The 19091-nt window shown below is 41.2% G+C and overlaps 1 protein-coding gene across 6 annotated transcripts in view; it reads left to right on the top strand.

Annotated features, from left to right (window-relative positions):
* Positions 1-19046, top strand: part of LOC118104462 (AMP deaminase 2) — a 31289-nt gene extending 12243 nt beyond the window's left edge. For 4 of the 6 annotated variants that reach the window (XM_035151350.2, XM_035151352.2, XM_035151347.2 and 1 more), the window contains 17 exons: positions 6925-7055; positions 7915-8045; positions 8996-9064; positions 9740-9851; positions 9991-10177; positions 10357-10498; positions 10577-10666; positions 10764-10893; positions 11189-11383; positions 11487-11618; positions 11721-11884; positions 12779-12905; positions 13008-13171; positions 13303-13423; positions 13799-13972; positions 14117-14227; positions 14380-19046. In XM_035151350.2, the coding sequence (XP_035007241.1) occupies positions 6925-7055; positions 7915-8045; positions 8996-9064; positions 9740-9851; positions 9991-10177; positions 10357-10498; positions 10577-10666; positions 10764-10893; positions 11189-11383; positions 11487-11618; positions 11721-11884; positions 12779-12905; positions 13008-13171; positions 13303-13423; positions 13799-13972; positions 14117-14227; positions 14380-14610 (2411 nt within the window). In that variant the 3' untranslated portion in view covers positions 14611-19046. The remainder of the gene's footprint in view (positions 1-6924; positions 7056-7914; positions 8046-8995; positions 9065-9739; positions 9852-9990; positions 10178-10356; positions 10499-10576; positions 10667-10763; positions 10894-11188; positions 11384-11486; positions 11619-11720; positions 11885-12778; positions 12906-13007; positions 13172-13302; positions 13424-13798; positions 13973-14116; positions 14228-14379) is intronic. The other 2 variants (XM_035151348.2, XM_035151349.2) reach the window with 2 other exon arrangements.
* Positions 19047-19091: the final 45 nt, after the last annotated feature.

Genomic DNA, 19091 nt, shown 5'->3' on the forward strand with positions numbered 1-19091 from the left:
CAAGAGACTGGGAGGAGATGTCAATATGAGGGAGTTATGGGGAACCGTAAGGAGGGGGGAAGAATACATCACGGATTTGTTATGTTGGTCTCTCACTATGATGCTGATCTTTGCAAAGCTTCACGTGGTCCATAGTTTAGTTCTGAGTCTGGCTGCTGCAGTGAGTAAACATTGGGGGTTTCTCGTCCTGCTGCTGTTTGTTTAAGTTCAGCATGATGCAGTGTTATTTCCCAGCGGAGTCATCACTGAGCGTTCTGTGGGTTTCTCGGCCAAACACACACACGCAGACATTAACATAAGGAAAAGGTTAAGCACCAGTGTGCACTAACCCAGAGAGGTTGTTGTTGCAGCAGAACATCAACTGCTGAACAGCTGCTACTGAAAGTGGAAGAAAATAAATATTCAACATAACATCTTTGGTAACATATGTGTGTGAGCAGGCAGACAGGGCTGGAGTAACGTGTTTTTAAAAGTCCACTTGAACATGTTGACCTTCCTGCTGTTTATAAGGGTATGAACAGCTGACGTGTGTGTGTTTATGTATGTGCTGGCAGTGACGAGTGATTTACTCATCTCTTCTCAAATATTCTATTTTATATGAAGGGGTAATAGTTAAAGCAAATGTCTCTTACACCTGCACTCAGAAGTGTGTGTGTGTGTGTGTGTGTGTGTGTGTGTGTGTGTGTGTGTGTGTGTGTGTGTGTGTGTGTGTGTGTGTGTGTGTGTGTGTGTGTGTGTGTGTGTGTGTGTGTGTGTGTGTGTGTGTGTGTGTGTGAGAGATATATCCTCAAGACAAGGCCGCAAAGTAGAGGTTTATTCTCATCTGTGGTTGCTAAGGAACGTCTGAAGCGTGTTGTCATCACTCTCCCTCTCTGGGAATAAAGTGAAATTCTGTAAAGAAAAACAAACACTGGCAGCACAATCAGCCGACCAAAACCGATTCACAAAAACACACACTAGAGTATTTGTTTAATGCCAGCAACAGTTTTCTTTCTGCCCATCATGCTTCACTGCTGCATCACAACACTCTCGGCTAGCATAAGCCTAATTTCTTATGGGAACAATTGCGTGAATGGCCTTTCATTATTTGATTTGTTACATTTTATTTTGTGGTTGAATGCTAGCAGATGTAAGCTCATTGTGTTAGTGCTTACATGTCTAAATGATGCAGTAATTATAAGTTAGCTATGTAAGTTCTTGTTTTGGCTTGATGGATCACAATTTCTAAGGATTGTAAATGGGAATTTGCAATATTATTTACGGAATACTTTCATGTCAACAATGTTGCCATACTTTACACCATTCTCAGTTTTTTTTTATGTATATCAGAGAATCATGATAATGATTATAATAATTATAAGCTTTTATTTTTTTACTGTCTTGGCTCTTGGTCGGCTTTGGCCACTCACACACCTTTCAGGTCCACAGGGTCATGTGGACAATGGCTGTGTTCTGCTGCAGGGAGGAAGATGTATAAAGCTTCATCATGCATATTTCTGACAGCTGCCCTAGTCACACATATAATGAAACAGGGAAAAAGGGAAGAAGTATTTGCAAACAGGCATAATAGACATGCCCATGAATTTATGGCATGCGAGGGTGTGTCTAATGTAAACATAGACAAAGACAAACAAGGAAGGACAGAAGAAACAAACATTGCTTTCTTAGAGCATTCATTAATTTCTTCATGCAGCTAGCATTACATACACTTTTGTTTTTTAAGTGTAGGTTACAAATAAAATGTGTTGGTGGCTTATTGCCATTTTCGGCATTAAGCCACAAGAGATATCAACTTCCTACCAGTTGCAGATTTTTAGATTTAGGTTTCAAAGATTAAAGTTGATACCTTAGTGAAAATGAGAACCATCAATTATCTATTGAGCACTGAACCTGAGACTCATGGTTATACTTGTTGAAGCTCTGTCAAAGCTCAATGGCAAAGGGGAATTGCAATCTGGCATTGTGAGGTTACATGAAGCACGATTTAAACTAAAAGTGTATTTTTGTCATTATTGCTTTCGGCGTGAACTGGTTAAAATATCCACATTGGCTGGAATCCTGTGCAAAGAGTAGAGCAATGAATATTCAAACATGTTAAAAATGTCCTCGACCGGTCTGTCTGTTCCTTTTGGTATTTGTTTACCAAGCACAACAGATTGAGATGCATGTAAATAAGTGCAGTGCGTGGCCTGGTGTATTCACCAAAAATCCATTCACCTTGGATGTTAAGTAATTGTGCAGAAAATTGTTCCTGAACACTGCACTGAGAATAGTTGTGTAGCAACAAGGTCTGTTTTTAGCCGACTATCATGCCGTTTGTAATTAGGTCATTTAATAAGTTAGCATGCTCTAATTTCTTGACTCAAACACTGATCAGATATAGAGAGACACCGGATAAATGTCGAAATTAAACTGGGACATATCTGTATATATATACAAGTAAAGGAAGCACTGTTGGTCTCCACAGAAGCAGCCAAGTCTCATTACATCTACAGATATTGTACAGTTTATTATCACAATGAAAGACTTGCACAGTATAGGCCTGTTTGGGATAACATGGTAGCAATGTGGGGCTGGTGGTGAAAGGTGTTCAGTCATCAAAATACACTTTTAGAGCATATTGGACTAAATAACAATTGACAAATTGATTATAAATTCTGGTCAAGGAATATTTTCATTGGTAAAATGTTTTGTTGGACTACTTCTAGTTCTGCTTTCGGCCTGAGGGACAGGGAGGACGAGACGGGTTGGAGGGATGGTATTGATCGTTATAGAGCAGAGGCAGCTCCCAGATAGATGACTATCTCTCTGGGAGGGTTCAAAGAAACTGTAGTGCACTGTGTGTGGGCGGTGTGCAGACTCAGGTCCCAGGGATGTGAGAGAACGCTGAGAGGAGAGCTTTGTCAATATTAGTCTCCAGCCTAAGTAATAAGCTCATATATTAAGATGGATGGTTTGAAGCATTTCACTTTAAAATATGAATAGACACACACGCAGTAAATTGTGTGTTTTAAGTGATGTAAGAGCATAGGTTTCCTGTCCAGAACCAAAAGTTTTTATATAAAGTCTTAATAGAAATACTACCTAAAAGAGGAAATGAGGATACACAAGATTTGGTTTTGAGTCCCATGTTGACACACGACTAAACTTTGACTAAAGTGTTTTCTGTACTTGGACTTCATCATGGCCTCTTAGTTATAGCTCATGGGTTTGATTCCCATCCCACTACAGTGATGTCACTGAGATAAATAGAGTCGGGGTGCTGGATTACGAGACATATGAGGTGGAAAGGCCAGGGGATTACATGGGTATTACACTGGAGACAACATGTTGTTGTCTGTATACTTGAATTTATCTGCTGTGCCATATCATACCATCCATGATAATACCGGTATACATTTTTAAGTAATAAAAAAGTGTCTTATCACGATATTAATGATATAGCAACGCTATGACGCATTTAGGTTCCCTGGCGCGCACAACAACGTCAAAAGCCCAAACATGCCTGAAAGCGAGAGCAGCGTATCAGCCTCCGATAGCGATTTCCCTAAAAACGAGCTACATCAATAGTGTGGAAAAAATATACAAGAAAAGTGTTACTGCTAAAGGGGGAAACACAACAAACTTGTTTCACCACTTCAAGCGAAAACACACCGTTGAGTACAATCAGGCTATGAAGGCACGTGAGCAGGAGACACAAGCAACTGCTGATGTGCGGCCCAAAAGTAAACAAACGACTCAACCGAGCATTGCTGGAGTATCTTTAGCTAGTATCTCTCGCTAGTGGCTCTCGCTAGTGGCTCTTCATATGACAAGCGCAAACCGTGGATGTAGAGTACTGATACGGTTACATATCTTTGCCTGCGATGTATGAAGAATGCTGCCACAAACTAGCACCTACAGTATCGTCGGTGGACTTTTCTGCCTCAACCACAGTCCTGTGGTCAAGCTGATCCACGAAACCATACATCAGCCTGACCGTGCACTACATCTATAACGACTGGAAGCTGCACAACTCCTGCCTCGTGACTAGTTTCCTTCCCGAGGATCACACGGGCGAAAATGTTGCGAGTGGTTTAAAGAAGTTTATAGCTCGTGGAAGAGGACAAACAGTGTGTGACAACAGACCGCGGAGCCAATGTTGTCAAAGCTATCGCTCATAATAACTGGACCAGACTGTCATTGTTTGCCCATCGTCTGTACATTGCTATTGGTAAGTTTCATTTACCATTTAAGAAATCTAAACTTGTAATTTATTTTTATGAGAAATGTCATTTTTCTAGCAGGCAGTCCCAAAACAATTATTGTCATGGGTCATATTTCCATGCGAAATAATTCCTGCCTTTAGTTAATAAACATGTCCCTTTCATTTTAGTAGAATATGTGATTGATTGTATTGATGTGCTTTCATTTGTCTTTTGCACTGATTAGCTTATCATAAATAATAGATTGTTGATTCAACCTGTTTTAAACCTGATGATGGAAAGTGCAGCCACCACTGTGGGAGGAATCTGTGATAAGAATATCTTTAAAATGTGTGCACCTATAGCTTTATGACAATCTGATCTGCTAAAAGATCTAAAATGTGTGTGTGAGAGAGAGAGACTAACTATCTTTCTTTATCTTCAGAGAAGAGTGTGAAGGACCCCAGGACCACAAACTGGTCACAGAAAGACAGAAGATGATCCAGCGGCTGTTAGAACAAGGAAAGGCCGTCACACAGGTCTTGTCTGCTACCAGGTCAACCAGACACCTGGTGCTAACGTAAATGCTGCTGCCTGCAAGCTGCAATCACCGATAAAACGTTGTTCTGTATTTTTTTTTCTATATCGTCATAAATATCATTTTTTCGCAAATTTCCTTGAAATATCGTGATATAATTTTGAGGCTATATCACCCACCCCGACTGCTCCACCATGAAAAAATGCACATCCTGAAAGCCACCCTACGCACTCTGTGTGTGTGTGTGTGTGTGTGTGTGTGTGTGTGTGTGTGTGTGTGTGTGTGTGTGTGTGTGTGTGTGTGTGTGTGTGTGTGTGTGTGTGTGTGTGTGTGTGTGTGTGTGTGTGTGTGTGTGTGTGTGCGTGCGTGTGCGTGTGCGTGTGCGTGTGTTAAACTTGAAATTCCAAATGGCTGTTTAAGGTCATTAGGAAACAATAACCTCATTATAAAGTCTATTTTCAATGGTAAAATTTCCCATTAGTACACACTGCTATCACAATTATATCAAGAAACAAATTTCTTACTGATAAGGTTTGTTTATATTTATATGAAAAAATGGAGTAAATGTTTGTATGATTTTAAGAAGATCATCACACCCACATCCTTGAAAAAGTTGTTAGTATGAAATTAATGTGCAAAGTCACTCTCTGCTCATTCCTAACTCATTGTTGGAGGCAGGCAGCAGATGGTGCAGGCCAAACACAAAGCCTCACTCATAGGTGAATGAGTGAATTGCTGTGTCTGCACTTAAATGTTCTACTTTTTAAATTATAGTTCTTAAAGTTAAATATATGGCTGTGTTTAGAAAGTACACAGAAATCAGTGAGCTTGGTTTTTCTCTGTGCACCAGGAGACGGATGTATTTAGTTTTTTGCTCGTTCTCCTCTATTGTGTTTAGTCTGGAGTGGAGCTGGCGTCATCTGTTTCCAGCAGGTCTGGAGTGGGGGGGGGGGCCCTCTTTGTCACTCTCAGGTGTTTTTAAACACGTGTCACATGTACATGTTTGTCTGGGTAATTGTTTTTCAAGTGTGTGCACGTGTGAGTGAAGCGACACAGTATCTGCTGTTGCAGCTGTCTTCCCTTAATCCGCCTTCTGTTGTTGGATATTTACAAGGATTTTCATGCTCTGCTGCAGATTACAGCTGCAGTCAGTGTCCCGAGAGGTAATGGTAGTCATGCCCCACTTGACTTTGTTTAACTTTGCCTGACTGTGTTGAAACTGGTGTCTTCGTCTTTGATGTCTTCTGTTTAGTTTCAAGAAAATGGGCCAATGTGTTCATGAACCTGAAGGAAGGAAACAAAAAGTTCTTGGCCAAAGATTGCTCAATAATGAGAACACGTTCTCTAGATGTCTTTGTTAAAATCATAGTCATTTGTCTGTCTGTCTCTGTTTTCCGTAGATTGTGAAATGATAAAGAATTGCCAACTTTGTCTTATCTCAGCCAGCAATCAGCCTGATTATTCTGTCAATCACTACACGCAACATGAACGTTTAACCTGGTAACAGAACTTTCTGGTAGACACCATGCATCTGTAGGAGTCATACGATTTCTAGAATCCATTATGTCAGCCTGCGATTCAATGGAGACCTGTCCAGGTTGGACCCCGCCTCTCGCCCAATGTCTACTGGGATTGGCTCCAGCTTCCCAGTGACCCTCAAAGTGATAAGCTATATAGATAATGGATGGATCGATTACTTACTTAGAAGTACAACTACTTAACCTACATTTTACTTAAGATCTACCTAAGTTAAAGAAAACATTTGTAGAGTATAAGTTGCAGAAAAGAGAAAATAATTTTAGATGTGGTCTTTAACATGTGGCGAGAAAAGGCTGATAAATGATGGTTAAGTTCAAAACTACATATTTAAATTGCAATGTGTGTCTCCAGTTGTGGAAAAGTAAATCATGTAACTACCACTGGCAAAATGGAACCTACTGACAATACACACTATCACGAGACAGCGGTTAAGTATTTTTACTTTGCTGAAGTTTCACATTGCTTAGAGAATGTGCATTGATCACAGAAAAGCGTAATGAGATCAGCACTAAATTAGTTTTTTTGGCTGCAAAGCCACATTATTTGCAGTTTGTCATTATTTCTGTAATCCATTGTCTTTGCCTTTACTGGGCACATGATCTGAAAGTAAAGACAGAACATCACAAAGACTCTGTGTTGATATCACCATAATGTGCTTTACAGATCTGTGTGGTGCATCTGGGTCCAAGCCCCTCAAGCCCCAGCGATCCCTGCCAGGGACGCCTGTTTCCCTCACACACTACCCGATTGACCTGCGGACATCCATGGACGAAAAGTACAAAGAGATTGCAGAGGTAGGAAATTAAATCCAGACACATGTTGTTTCTTAACAGTAAAATTACACAAACAGAAAACGTGAGTTGGTGCAAAACCCTTCATTCCTCTCCTGCATGATGTTCCTATACGGTCACTGGTCTTTTATCCTCAGACCCACTCGCTCAGGTGATTGATCCAGGGCTGATAAGACCCGAGCTTACATTCCAGCAGCAGCTGCCAACAGATCCGCCCCTCTTGATCCACAGCCCCCTAGTGCTTCTCTCTGCGGCTTCTGTTATGGATTTTTTGTCTTTCTTTTTGGCAGCCCTCGTGATGCCCAGCATGTTAAATGCTCTGAGGATTAAGTGTCCTGCAAAGCCCCGACAGCCCACTTCAACATCTCTCAATGTCCACACACAGCTGGTCTAAACAAAATGAAGCTACCTGCCATATTGTTTCATTTAGAAATCAGGACTTTTCTATCAGTCAGATATTTCAATCAGATGCCACTGATATTTATTATGACTTTTAAACTATGAAAATTTAAGTTGGAAGGTTTAAAAGTCCTTAAGGATCGATGAAAATATTAATCCATAACAAAGCAAATATAAAAAACAAAAGTTAACTAATATACTATATGTCAACTTATTTACTGACTGCAGAAAAACCCCAATAATATAAAACAGCAAAACTGTAAAACCCCAAATGATTACTGTCGATTGTGAAAAACATCTGAAACCAGTTTATTATCTGGCTATTAATGGCTTTATTTTTAGTTAGTGAATGTAGCAGGTGGTTTTATGTTCATCTCAGTGTTTTCCATATGTCCACTGCATGGAAATTTACCTGTTTCCTGTTTTATGGCACCAACAATGGTCAAATTTATGTTGACACCAGGAGCTGTTCACACGCAGCATGGCAGAGAGTGAGATGCGAAGTGCTCCGTACGAGTTCCCGGAGGACAGCCCCATCGAACAGCTCGAGGAGCGGCGGCACCGTCTGGAGCGGCAGATCAGCCAGGACATCAAGTGAGGAAATGCAAACACAACCCCTCCAGACTTTTACACAGACTTGCTTCCACCCATGCACACATGCTTATCAGCTTCAAACTTCCAGTTTGTGGGCTAACTAACCCCGGCAATCAGCTAACTGGGCTAGCTAGCAGGTGGCACCTGTCCTGGTGTTTGTTTTTTTTCTAAAAAAACGTTTTTGAGGAGGTGGGTTCTGTCTCCATCGCCGGGCTCACTGCTAAGCCGATGGTTTGGGTGATTATCTGATATGTCCCCCCCGCAAGCCTTTGTTTACCAATCAGGGTTTACAACTACTAACTGATGATAGAAGTTCTGTACCTGGATCAATTAATACCTGTGTGTGTGTGTGTGTGTGTGTGTGTGTGTGTGTGTGTGTGTGTGTGTGTGTGTGTGTGTGTGTGTGTGTGTGTGTGTGTGTGTGTGTGTGTGTGTGTGTGTGTGTGTGTGTGTGTGTGTGTGTGTGTGTGTGTGTGTGTGTGTGTGTGTGTGTGTGTGTGTGTGTGTGTGTGTGTGTGTGTGTGTGTGTGTGTGTGTGTTCTTGTTTGTGTGTGTGTGTGTTCTTGTTTGTGTGTGTGTGTGTGTTTGTGTTCTTGTTTGTGTGTGTGTGTGTGTTCTGTTTGTGTGTGTGTGTGTGTTCTTGTTTGTGTGTGTGTTCTTGTTCTTGTGTGTGTGTGTGTGTTCTTGTTTGTGTGTGTGTGTGTGTGTGTTCTTGTTTGTGTGTGTGTGTGTGTGTTCTTGTTTGTGTGTGCGTGTGTGTTCTTGTTTGTGTGTGTGTGTGTTCTTGTTTGTGTGTGTGTGTGTGTGTTCTTGTTCGTGTGTGTGTGTCTGTGGGTGCTCTGTATTTGGTCTCTCTCACTTTGTGTGCTTAAATCTTTCTCACCTCCTCTGATGCTCGTCTGCCACCTGCCTTTCCCACACTCTGCTGCGCTGCTGCATATCACCCCAAGGCTTGAGCCAGAGATCTTGCTCCGCGCCAAACAGGACTTCATGAAAATCGACAGTGAGGCAGACCTAGAGTGAGTGAGCTCTGCTTCTTGCTTCTTTATTTTCTTTGAATTCATCTGTATTTTGTTCGTACTGCAACAACTCACCTGATTGGTTAGTTTTGATCAATATTGTATATTCATCAGTGTCAAGTCTGCAGTATTTAGGAACTCTGGACTGGTGTTATTATCAGCATGATAATGTTGAGATGAACCTTATCCTCCCCCTGCTGGTGACTTGGTAAATGTTCAATGAGTATTTTTGTTCCATTGCTTTTTAATCCCTAAACAGCAAATCTGCAACTGCATTAGTATATTAAATTGATATCTAAACGGATTCACAGAAATACCTCATTTACAAACAGTATGTGTTTGCTTTAATACCCTTAATTAAGCTTAGATGCATCCTTTCTCCTTGAAGTACACACCTTTCTACTTGTCTCTGGTCTCAGAAAATGCAGGATAGGACAGAAACTGTTCAACAAATGTTAAATGCTGCCATACATGACAATTTCAGATCTGTATATTTATGTAGTTAATGTATAATATACATATACAGCTCTAGGTTGATCTGATCTCATTGTTAAAATGTGCATTAAATGAAGGTGTCTAAATACACGTCCTCCATACCTCCACATGTTATCAACCTTGGTCTTCTTGTCCTCCTTTCTCTTGTTTTACATTCTACTTTCCTCTGAATCTTTTCAGGTTAATGAAGGATAAGAGTGTGGATACTTTCGACGATGGCTTCATGGAGAGAGAAATGCCACTGGAGCGCGAATACCAGCGGGTCTCAATATCTGGCGAGGAAAAATGTGGGGTGAGGAGTTTTTCGTGTATGAAGTGTACTGAAATGCCATCTTTTGATTCCTCTATGAACTCGCATGCAGTCAAATTACCCCAACAAAATAAGTTCCAATTGCACCCAATGTCATAACTATAATGTAATGTCTCTCCAGGTCCCCTTCACAGACCTGCTTGATGCTGCTAAGTGCGTGGTGAAGGCGTTATTCATTCGGGAGAAGTACATAAACCGATCCATGCAGAACTTTTGTAAGACCACAGCTCACGCCTTAGAGGAGCTCGGGATGAAGTCTGTGGATTTTGGAGTCTATGATGATATAGCAGAGACCCCTGTAGATAATGGTATGTTGGCAGACACACATACACTGTTGGCAAAACACTGAACAGTAAAGGAAATATGAAACACTCCCACCACTTCTCCTCAATTCTTACAGTTTGTCACTTTCACCACAGCCGTTTCTAAATCATCATTTCATTCTAGCATGAAAAAATGTTTCAGTATCAACCCCCTGTTTTCCCAGATGCCCCCGTCCACGCACCGGCTTCAGAGACACACCCCTACGACAATCAGGACCCCTTGAACATGCCAGCAGACACAGGATATGGATGCAAGATGGTGGATGGAGTAGTTCATGTCTACACCAACAAAAGCAACATGGACCAGTATGTGTTTGTACCTGTATGATGACACATTAATTAAAATAGTGAGTCTGTTTGTGAAACTTTAATAATCTCTTTCAGAAGTGCAGAACTGGACTTGCCATATCCTGACTTGAAGGAGTACATCGGAGACATGAATGTGATGATGTCCCTCATCATTAACGGGCCAGTGTAAGTGTTTCTTCGAAAGTATCTTCAAATGTGTGATTGGTTCATTGTATGTTTTTAAAAGAAAAACCTCTTTGTCTCCTCTGTATGGTGTTCACAGGAAGTCTTTCTGCTACCGCCGCCTCCAGTACCTGAGCTCTAAGTTCCAGATGCACATCCTCCTGAACGAGATGAAGGAGCTAGCTGCTCAGAAGAAGGTTCCTCACAGAGACTTCTACAACATCCGAAAGGCAAGAGCTATTAAACTGCAGCCGCTGCTCTCTTTACTAGATTATCTGTCTGTGGACTTATTTTTGTTGATCAAAAATCACTATGTTTATGATGATATCACTTGGCTACAACAATCCCACAACTACAACAATTTATTAATGACACAGATTCTTCCAAACCCGTTGGTATCCACACTCTAGTAGCAACAAGGTTATTTCCTGCCAACCCCATCTGCAAAAATACCATTCTACAATGTTCCATCTTATAAGGCAATGTTATCATTGTTGTTGTGGTTCTGCGTTGTGCCCACCCCAGGTGGACACGCATATACATGCATCGTCCTGTATGAACCAGAAGCACCTGCTGCGATTCATCAAGAGAGCCATGAAGAAGTACCCTGGGGAGATCGTTCACATTGAGCACGGCCGGGGTCAGACCCTCAAGAACGTGTTCGAGACCATGAACCTCACTGCCTTCGACCTGAGTGTTGACACTCTCGACATGCATGCGGTGAGAAAAGGCACCAGCAGGAATTGTGCTAGTTTAAGAAATAATGTTGGATGAATGTGATATAAATACAATTCAGATGTAACTGATTTCTCCTACTTTTCAGGACCGTAACACGTTCCATCGCTTTGACAAGTTTAACGCCAAATACAACCCCATCGGAGAATCCATCCTCAGAGAGATCTTCATCAAGACTGACAACCACATCGAAGGAAAATACTTTGCACACATAGTCAAGGTGTGAACAAATTCATTCATCCTTTTTTTTTTTTTTTTACAAATCCGAAATAAATGTACAGGCTCATAAATCTGTATCTCTTGTCTTGTAACGTCTGTTCAGGAGGTGTTGTATGACTTGGAGGAGAGCAAGTACCAGAACTCCGAGATGCGTCTGTCTATCTATGGCCGCTCCCGAGACGAATGGGACAAGCTGTCTCAGTGGGCTGTGAAACACCGAGTGTACTCTGATAATGTGCGCTGGCTTATCCAGGTGCCCCGTCTATTGTGAGTAAACATCCAGCTTATTTTACCATGTAGCTGCGGTTTATGATCTCAGCACATATGAGGACATAATCAATAAACATGTCTAAGGATTGAGGGTCCTTTACTGATGTTACTGGCAAGGACGTTGGAAGTCAGGGTGCCCATTAGGAAGGGGCTGCAACTGCAAGGCAAAAAACATACCCTTTCTTGTCATTTATTTAGAGTAACATTTTCAGAGTAGCACAGGAGTGGGCTTAACCTTTTTAATTTCATATTTTTCTCTAATATTTGACTTATCTTCAGAATATTCAGTGTATTTTCTGATGGAGAAGTGAAGAATGTGATGAAAGTAATGTTTTATGTGACCTGTAAGGATTTTAATGATTGTAATAGTGAGTTAGATATTCCTTTAAATTCCCTAAAGCCGAGTTTACTTCCCGGTGTTGTGTGAAATATAGAAAAACTGGTATAAAATGTTTTTGGCTGTTTAAAATAATAACAAATTTATTTTGTTGTAGCACTGCTTTTATCTTGTTGTTGTTAAATAGCCTTATTATCAACTCTGACTGACTTCCAGCGTCCATGCGGTTACTCGTCGGTAGATGTCCATCAAACAAAGAATTAGAGAATAAACCAAGAGGAATCAACTACTTTGGTATAGTGAAGGTTGTGGGTACATGATCCAGCCTGTGTGTTATGTGTGTTGTTATCCCCTCTACATGGTTTTAGCCTACTCAAGAGAAACACACTTTTTTGAAATTCATGAAACTATAATAAACTAGCAGAGGCATGGATTATAACTTAATCTACAATAAAATCTACATCGAAAATAAGGTTGTTGTCACTTTTACAAAACAAATAATAACAGTCTTTGCGATAATAACAAGTATCGTTGTTCAATCCCTGCCTCTCCAGTGACGTGTACCAGACAAAGAAGCAGCTGGCTAATTTCCAGGAGATGCTGGAGAACATCTTCATGCCTCTGTTTGAAGTCACAATAAACCCCGGCAGTCATCCCGAGCTGCATCTCTTCCTCGAACATGTGGGTATCGCTTCACATGAAATCCTGGCTGTGCTGATAATTCACACTTGGAGAAACTGAGCGATTGTCGTTTTTTTGTTGTGTGTTCGTATGTCCGAGCAGGTGGTGGGCTTTGACAGCGTGGACGACGAGTCCAAACCTGAGCACCACATTTTTAACCTTGACAGTCCGCTGCCGGCCAATTGGACAAATGAGGCCAACCCGCCCTATTCCTACTACCTCTACTACACCTACGCCAACATGACTGTGCTCAACCACCTGCGGAGGTATGACCGAGCCAGCTGGACACCTTTATCACATATAAGAACCTTTACTAACTCAATAACAATTCAGAAAAACTATTAAACATAAATGTATGTGTTTTTGATGTTTTTAAAAATACATTTGTCTGACACAGTCGGCGAGGCCTTCATACGTTTGTCCTGCGACCTCACTGTGGGGAGGCGGGGCCGATCCACCACCTGGTGTCAGGTTTCTTCCTCTCAGAGAACATCTCCCATGGGCTGCTGCTCAGAAAGGTCAGGGCGGAACCGACTGGAGTGATTGTTTTTTACTTTACAAAGTTCTGCTGTGTAAAAGTCGAAATGTTTTCTATATCTAATTTGGTAAACTTTCACATTTTTTTAAATGTAATATATTAATAGTAATGATAATATAATGTATTTTACGTCATACGAAGACACACTAACATGAACAACTGAATTTCATCCCCTTTGGGATACAACTGAAAGAATACTGTTGAGTGTATAAGTGGTGAGCTGCTGCATTCAGTAGCAGGTGAGAAGTGATGTCAATGCTACCAATCTACTGCTCTGTTAAGAAATCTAAGACAAAGATGTTCTCATATCAACCTGTGACCATTTGTGTGTCTCTTATGTTTCTCACACTGTCAGGCCCCGGTGCTGCAGTATCTTTACTACCTGGCTCAAATTGGCATTGCCATGTCCCCACTGAGTAACAACAGCCTGTTCCTCAGTTATCACCGCAACCCACTGCCAGAGTATCTGTCCAGAGGCCTCATGATATCTCTGTCCACTGATGATCCCCTTCAGTTCCACTTCACCAAGGTCAGTATGAAGGAGTGTTTGATTAAACATTGTTCACATCATCATGCACAAGATCAGTGAGGAGGTTGAAATTACATAATGTGTGTGTGTGTCTGTGTGTCTGTGTGTGTGTCTATGTGTCTGTGTCTGTGTGTGTGCGCCCAGGAGCCTCTAATGGAGGAGTACAGTATCGCTGCGCAAGTGTGGAAACTGAGTTCCTGTGACATGTGTGAGCTGGCAAGAAACAGTGTTCTTATGAGCGGATTTTCAAACAAGGTACAGTTTATATCTCTTCTCATTCAGTGTATTTCATTTGTTTATCTCTAAAAGTTCATCTGTTTAAACGTGTCCAGTCGCTTCCAGTCAGATGTTGTTTTCATCTGTATTTTACTTGCATCAGATTTTCTTGTACTTTCTCCTGACTCCAGGTCAAGCGTTATTGGCTGGGCCCCAAACATTGCAAGGAGGGTCCTATAAGCAACGACATCCGCCGCACCAACGTCCCCGATATCCGCGTGGCGTACCGCAGCGAGACACTCTCCGAGGAGCTTCAACTCGTCACCCAGGCCGTGCGCACAGAGGAGCTGGACACTATCGATGAGGAGGACGCTCTGTCCATGGGCCCTCTGACCATGGGCCCTCTGCCCAGTCAGCGCTGAAGTCACTGGCGGTCGCCTCTGGTAAACCTAGCATGACACTGGAGGGGCAGTGTGAGAGTCATTTTACATACAGTATAAACCCCACCAGCCATCACTATAGACGTATGCCGCACAGCTACACAGATATGAAAACGCCAAGGATACAGTGCTGCTAGAGCGCCACAGCCTCCACATTCATCAACTTCGTTTGTCTGAGTCATTTTTTTATGTTGCACAAATGGATTGTAAATCCATTTAGTTGTTAAAATATCAAATTAATACTTGAGTTTTCCCCACCTCTGTTTGTCATGTTGTCACATTTAGCCTGAGGAGGGTCAGCAGGGATGGATTTGTGATGAACAGCAGGGAAACACTTTAGAGGCCAGTGTTTACCTCACCGGCCACACAGCCAGGACAATGCTCCGCTTTCTTGTTTAGTCCATGGGTTGGACTGGCTGCCACAAATGAATCTGTGGATACAAATATTTTTGTTTATTATGAAATGTGTTGGGAGAAATTAGACCACAGTTTATGTCATATAAATATATATACATCCAATATAGTGGGTAATATAATGGAATAATAATAATATAATAACATCATGTGAAACACTGATTCAGTGATATATTTTCATCAAATTTAATACATAAGCAGTTTTCAGACATTAACGCCAGATAATGTCTGCACAATGGGGTCTGCACTTTCTCCCAAGTTTAACTTTCATAGATGAAGAACGCAGCAGGAGATTCTCCGCTTAGACGCGTTCACAACAACACAGACATCTTTCAGCGTTCAGCTGAGATGTGGCGCTGCATGCAGGAGGCAGGACAGGATGTGTGAATTCTGCTGCGGAGATCACATGTTTTTGTTTACAGCACATCGACATCGGCATCAGCTGTTATCACCAAAAGCTCTCAAATGTCTTTTGGTCTTTGTCTGCGTCTTATACACATTTGGCTTCTCATTTTCATCCTGAATTAATACTAGTGTTCCAGTTTCTGGTCCGTTGTGTGTCAGAAACATCCTTAACATTGCCGACTTGCTTGCAGTGAATCCTCCGGATATTCTCCCGCTGTGTTATCACATGGTCTTACTCTGAGATTCTGCGGACATTTTACTTGGGTGCTGGCAGGAGGAACTCCACATAATGTCCACATCAAGTGACTTGGACATTTGTGTTCTCAAATACGGCCCTATCAGATGATTTCATGAGTTTATCTGGAGTTCAGAACATGTCTGAAAGCAGTATTTCTGTAAATATATAGTATAAATTTACAGAATACTGACAACCAACATTTACACATTCAGAACAGTAAACCTGTTCTGTTGTTCTTGTTTATCTTCCTCTTTACAGTCATGCTCCTAAATAATATCCATCTTCACTATACGGAAATAAATAAAATAAATCTATGAGATTGTTGTTGAAAGTTTGACAAACCTACACACCAAACATTGGCCGGTGGCGTAAGGCTTGGTTTTGTTCTGTCTGAATGCAGCAGTGCTGATTATCAGCCGTGCATGGTGCATGGTTTCAGATCTTTTATCCTCAGCCCTGAAAAAAGACGCAGCCTTTCTGTGGTTGACTGCAGACATTCCATGAAGCAAACAGAAATAAGTTCCAGTAAAATAATTTTGTTTTGATATTTCTGTGAGAGATATGAAGGGAAAATGTATATTGTCCATTATAACCGGCTCCAGTAAGTGTGGAGGAGTTCTGTGCTGCCCGAGGAGAACGTCCTCACCTCTATGGCCCCTATGACTATCATTCCTTTCCCCAGAAAGTCGTGGAGGTTATTTTCCGCCTGCATGCCATGCACTGTGCATACGCACCACGACTTCACAGTGCCTTTTCATTTTCAGCTTTGGGCCCCGCACGCCCACGTCTCTCCAAATTTGTTTTCATGTAAACACCTATTGCATATTTGCTCCTCGGTCATTGTACAGTCGACCATTATGCTGTTGTAATGTCCACGCCGGTGGAACTGAAACCACTCAGCTGCATGCTTGGTGTAACAGTTTTTACCTTGGCCTTCTTTTGAGGAGGGGAGTTGATGTGTCTTTAACTCTCAGCTGTAAGTGCGTGTTTGCATGCCTGCATGAAGAAGTGATGACAGGAGAGAATGATTTTTACAGCAAAGCGGAAACATAAAGCATCTTAACTAAATCAGGGCTGCCGACCAGCTTACGAGTCACAAATCTGTCTGTGGTGAATATTACAGCAGATATAGGACTCGCCATGTGGGCATGAGTAAACCCTGCTGGGTCATGGTTGAGACCGTCACATGGTTTCTTGTAGCATTTGCTTCCAGCTCATCCCAAAATCTGGTAAAAGCTGGGATCACACGTCTCATATATTTGTCTCGCACCGTCATCATGTTATTGAACCACTCTCCTGTCACTGGATACTGTCCAACCTCCCACCAAACTGTGAACATTCTTCCTAAACCTCGACACTACTGTCGGGTTATATATGATGCCAAGATTAGAAGATAGTGAATCAGAAAAACTTTAGCCTTTATATGGATAAACAGCTGTAATGTTTTAGGTGTGTTTGCTTTATAGATATTAAGATTGAAAGGTGAAAATCGATCATGATTCAGGAAGAGGACAGTAGATTAGAAGGGTTCAAGGGAAGCACTGGAGTTGTGCGCTGAACCCGATGGGCCGTGAATGATAGGATTTCATGTATAAAGTGTATTTTTTTAAAGGCAATATAGAGATAAGAAATTTTATATTCACAAATTATGGATGTCAAGGTTTGACACTTAGTTTTGTTGCTGTTGATCATGGATTAGAGCCTATGTCATGAAAATAGAGGGTTTTTTCAATGCTGTTTTATAGTTTTTAGCTTTTGTTTTTATTACTTTAATAATTTGACAACAGTGTTTTTGTCACCTCTGTCTGTTTTTAATATCGCAGCAACTGTTTTCCCTCATTTTTTATTTCTTATCCCTGGTTGTTCTTATTGTGTAAGTACACATGCAACATTCATGACAAAAGGTGCATGACTGATACCTCTCACTGTAAAGCCAAAAACTGTCTCTGCATAAAAACTAAGATTCATAAAACATCTCTACATAAGCACAGGTGACCTTTTTTGTTTTTGTTAGATGCAAAGACTGATCAACCACAGACTGTGTATAAAGATGGACGACATGACGGCTCCTCAAAGCATCTCTATCACTACCTGGTGGCTGGCTGCAGTACAGGTCATAAACCCCACCTCCTCCATGTTAGTGGATGGGACACGGACCAAACCAAAAAGATGTCAAAGATGTATTCTTGTCATTTTTTAAATTATATTTTGTTCAAGTAATAAGTTTCTGCTAAGTTTTTTGGCTTTAATTGATTATTTGTTTTATGAAGAAAAAACTTTATGCAGCGTCATGATTGACAGCTGAGACTGACTCGCGATTGGTCGAGCGCAGGTACTGGCGGGACCTCGCTACTGCGACCCCCCCCCGATCGTTGCTGCACAGACTCTGCCTCCAAATGCACAAGATGGCAGCGTTCGTATCCCGGGTTTTGTGGCTTAATTTCTGGATAGTTGGAGGAAGTGAAGACACGTCGTCCATCTTTACTTACAGTCTATGTGATCCACACTGACTTGTCCTGATACCATTACTCCACAGGCGAAAGCACAAAATATATTTAAGAACATTGCTTAAATTATGTCAGCTTCATTCTGTTATCGACCGTTAACTAGTTACAATGTTTAACATCCACCCTGTTGACCTCATTTTTGATGACAGTCTATCTGCTGCCATACATTATCACAGAAAGCGAATAGGATCTGGATCAAAATGTTTTCCATCCACTCAGCCTCCATCCATTCATCTTCACAACAGGTTATTTACTGTTCTAACGTCCACGACACCACAGAGTCACTCATCTGTGCACTCACGTCACAGTGCACCCTACCTCACGAATACTAATCTCTGATCATGGTTCTGATAATTTCATGATATTTTCACTATTGACTGCTGCCGATTATTTTTCTCAATTAGTTGCTTGGTCTGAAAAATGTGAAAAATGGCCATAGTAAGTTTATGTATCAGATTGTTTATAGAGACCGAATATATCTGCTTTACCTTGATTAGAAAAAAGAAAAGATAAAGATAAAACCACAAATTGTCACGTTTCAAATCGATTATTCACAGAATAATAGTTTACGATCTATTATGAACATTTTCTGTTTCAGTTTTATTTCTGTGCACTCACTTCACAGTGCATTAATTACAACCTCACTTTAAAGTTATGTTTGTTGATTTGATATTTTTTCTCATAAAGTTTTATGTTTTGATTTAGATTTTTTAATTTAGCCTGATATTGTGTCTGTTGATCTGTAGCCACTTTATTGCCTGAAACAGATCACCAGTGTTTTACACATTGAAATGCTTCTGACAAGATTCATGTGTAACGTCTGAACAATGAAATAAAGCATGTTTATTCACTTAGTCATTGTGCTGAAAGTCATTTATTTACAGAGTTCACATGTTTTC

The sequence above is a fragment of the Hippoglossus stenolepis genome, chromosome 3 (assembly GCF_022539355.2).
Source record: "Hippoglossus stenolepis isolate QCI-W04-F060 chromosome 3, HSTE1.2, whole genome shotgun sequence".
Taxonomy (NCBI): domain Eukaryota; kingdom Metazoa; phylum Chordata; class Actinopteri; order Pleuronectiformes; family Pleuronectidae; genus Hippoglossus; species Hippoglossus stenolepis.